At 39.8% G+C, this 3,473-nt stretch overlaps 1 protein-coding gene across 1 annotated transcript; it reads left to right on the top strand.

Annotated features, from left to right (window-relative positions):
• The first annotated feature begins 1,123 nt into the window (after positions 1-1,123).
• On the top strand, positions 1,124-2,062 carry LOC107475252 (uncharacterized). The gene is made up of 2 exons (XM_016094884.1): positions 1,124-1,438; positions 1,484-2,062. The coding sequence occupies exons 1-2, from the start codon at positions 1,124-1,126 to the stop codon at positions 2,060-2,062; spliced, it is 894 nt and encodes a 297-aa protein (XP_015950370.1).
• The last annotated feature ends 1,411 nt before the right edge of the window (positions 2,063-3,473 follow it).

Raw genomic sequence — 3,473 nt, 5'->3', positions numbered from 1 at the left:
ACTAATGGTAACTAACTTCTAAAGTATGAGAGTATGAAAAGTATGTGGATTCCCCTTCAATCCTTGGCTTAAATAGCATCAAAAATGAGTTGGATTGGGCCCACAAGGCTTCTAAAATCGCTGGCCACATTTTGCTTCAAGTGGACTAGGTGGCAGCAACGGCGCGTGCGCGTACTTTGCACGTGCGCGCCACCATACTTGTAGCAACTATAGCAAATCTTATATCGTTTCGAAGCCCCGGATGTTAGCTTTCTAATCCAACTGGAACCGCATCATTTGGACCTCTGTAGCTCAAGTTATGGTCGTTTAAGTGCGAAGAGGTCAGCTTGACAGCTTTCCGGTTCTTTCATTTCTTCATGAGTTCTCCAACTTTTCATGCTTCTTTCTTCATTCTCTTGATATAATCTTTGCCTCCTAAACCTTAAACCACTTAACAAACATATCAAGGCATCTAATGGAATCAAGGAGAATTAGATTTAGTTATTTTAGGACCTAAAAAGCATGTTTTATGTTTTCACTCTTAAGCACAATTAAAGGAGAATGACAAAACCATGCTATTTCATTGAATAAATGTGGGTGAAAGGTGATAAAATCTCCTAAAATCAATACAAGATAAACCCTACAAATGGGGTTTGTCAATTATTGACCCTCTACTCGTGTCATCTGTATATATTTGTTGTTGAGCGTTAGTTTTCTTCTCATGCAAGTAACCATATTTTCTGAGGGTTGCGCTTTTTGATTTTGTGATTTTGTTTTACCTATCTTTTAAGACTCCTAGTATATTATATCTTATTATTATTATTATTATTATTATTATTATTATATATATATTACTTTTAGAGGTCGTAATATCTTGTCACTTCAGCTTTATGATAAAGCATAAGATTCTGTGTGGTAGGGTGTTACATTATGGTATCAGAGCAGTTTATTCCTATAGAGCCTGAGGACGGACTGATTGTACTTCTGTGCATTCTCTGTGTATGTGTCCATGTACTATTAGGATATCTAACTGATATATGTGGCATAAACATTCATGAGCATGTATTTGGGACTTAAAGTACTAAACTTGTGATATTGAGACTGATCAACTTGATATCACTTGTTTGGTGTGTATAGGGACCAGATGTCGACTCACGGACGCGGACACGGGCGAGGTAGAGGAAGAATAGGAAATGCTATGCCAGAAGCAATAGGGAATAATCCTAACCCTGTAGACTTCATAGCTGCCCTAGGGAATATGGCCGCGGCAATGCAAGCGACAGCCGAAGTCCTAGGCAACCAAATAAATAATGGGAATAATGGCAACAACGGCGATGAGGGTCCTATTATGCTTTCTTCCTTCCTGAAAGTTCATCCTCCGACCTTCAGAGGAACCTCGAACCCTACCGATGCGGATAAATGGATTCAAGCCATTGAGAGAGCATTACAGGCTCAGCAGGTTCCTGAAAAATAGTGGGTTGAGTTTGGAACCTACCAGCTGCAGGGTGAGGCTCAGCATTGGTGGCAGGGCATGAGGTGTATTCTGCAGCCTGATGGAGTTGTAATTTTTTGGGACTTGTTCCAAACAGAATTTTATAAGAAGTACTTTCCCAGTTCAGTAAAAAATGCTAAGAAACTTGAACCGCTTCAGTTGAAACAAGGCCAGATGACTGTTACTGAGTACACTAGTAGGTTTGAGGAATTGTGTCATTTTTTACGGATTTGTCAAGGCACTCCTGAAGATTTTGCTGAGTGGAAATGTATCAAGTATAACGGAGGCCTTCGAAGTGATATTCTGAGCTTTGTTGCACCGATGGAGATCAGGGTGTTTTCTGAACTTGTGAACAAGAGTCGAATAGCTGAAGAATGTGTGAGGATCACAGCCGTGGAAAAGAATGATAATCAGGAGTCCCGCCGAAGAGATCACCATCAGAATTTGGCACCAAGGAGTCAAGAATTCAAGAGGACTAAGAACTACCGACCCAATAGGCAGCATAAAAATAAGCAAGGTCTGTGTTACCGGTGCGAATCACCCGGGCATCTAGTTAAGGACTGTCTTAGTCCACGTGGTGGAAACACATGATGCAGATAGATCACAATCACCAGGTTAAGGTAATTGCAATGATTGAATTTAAGGAGCAATGTAGCATTCTAGGGTATCATAATAACTTATAGCCTAGAATAGGAAAAGTGAAATGTCAAGCTTAGTGTAGGACTTAGAACCAAACCAAATCGTTCTGAGTAGGGTATTGCCGTCAAAATTTGCAGAGTTCAGTGAAGTTTTTGGTTGGTGTTGGATGAATGATCAAGACTCCTAAAGATAAGTGAATCAGAGGCATAGGGCGATAGTTTGTCCACGTAAGAGGGTCCAAGGTGACGGTGGGTTACAAGAAGGAAGAGGAAGATAACAACAGAAAGACTTTCGATAATCAACTTAATACCGTTCAATCTAAAAGACAATTACAATATCACTTTTGTCAAATCATTCGTGTACTATGGTTACATCACAAGTCAGTAGCCCAAGCATTCACATACTCATTACTCGAGCTTATTTCAACACTATAGTTGGTTATTTGGTAGCTCTCCCGATTCTACTTCTTAGTTCATAGTTTTGTTTAAATTTGGAAGCCCTGTTAACAATTAGAGTTGATAATTCTTTTAGATTACTCAAGCCCTCCATGCTTTACTACACATTTTAACTTAAATACAACTGTGTGCTTGCTCTCGACTCACACACGGCCAGCTTTCACCACGATCAATCACGAATTCGCCCCTTACAATGCCATAAAACAAACCAGAACCAATCTTATCCCGAGCCTATTCGCTAATTCCCAACCTTATCAGCTTTCGTCATTTAACCATACAAAACAGATATAAGTAACCCCCAAAAATTTAATCATATTATACCAGATGCCCTTTTTCATTCCTTGTAAACGCTGTTTAGGCGGTGTGAACGTTTTTTAGTTGATGTCTTCTCAGAAATTTCCTCGAGCTTGGTAAACATCTAGTATTGTTTCTAAATATAGCCGTCTAGGCGATGACTCATTGAGAGCAAAGCTTTTAAAATACGGAAGATGGAATGTGTAGTATACCACAAGAAGAAGAGATCTGGAACTTTAATTTTGCCTACCATACTGTCTGTGGTTTAATCGACGCGTTAAGATGTACTGATTACTTAGAGGCCCCAATATAACAAGTTTTTGAACTTCGAGAGAAGAAAGCGACCTTTGTGTCGAGGTTCATCATATCTGAACCTAATGATACACTAACCAAGGATTTAGGATGCGGGGGGATGCAACCTTATGGTGCCATGACAACGCCCCGGTAGAAAGACTTTTAGCAGTAATTGAGGGATTTAATACCGTTAGGTAATTGTGAATCAAATGACGAAAATCTATCCACCTTTCACCTATCGGAGGAATAATGACCAGGTTATACATTAAGGTGGCGCGGTACGTTAGTCACTTCGGTATTAACCCAACTCCAAAAGATTT

The sequence above is a fragment of the Arachis duranensis genome, chromosome 2 (assembly GCF_000817695.3).
Source record: "Arachis duranensis cultivar V14167 chromosome 2, aradu.V14167.gnm2.J7QH, whole genome shotgun sequence".
Taxonomy (NCBI): Eukaryota; Viridiplantae; Streptophyta; class Magnoliopsida; order Fabales; family Fabaceae; genus Arachis; species Arachis duranensis.
This window is presented reverse-complemented; position numbering and strand designations above follow the sequence as displayed.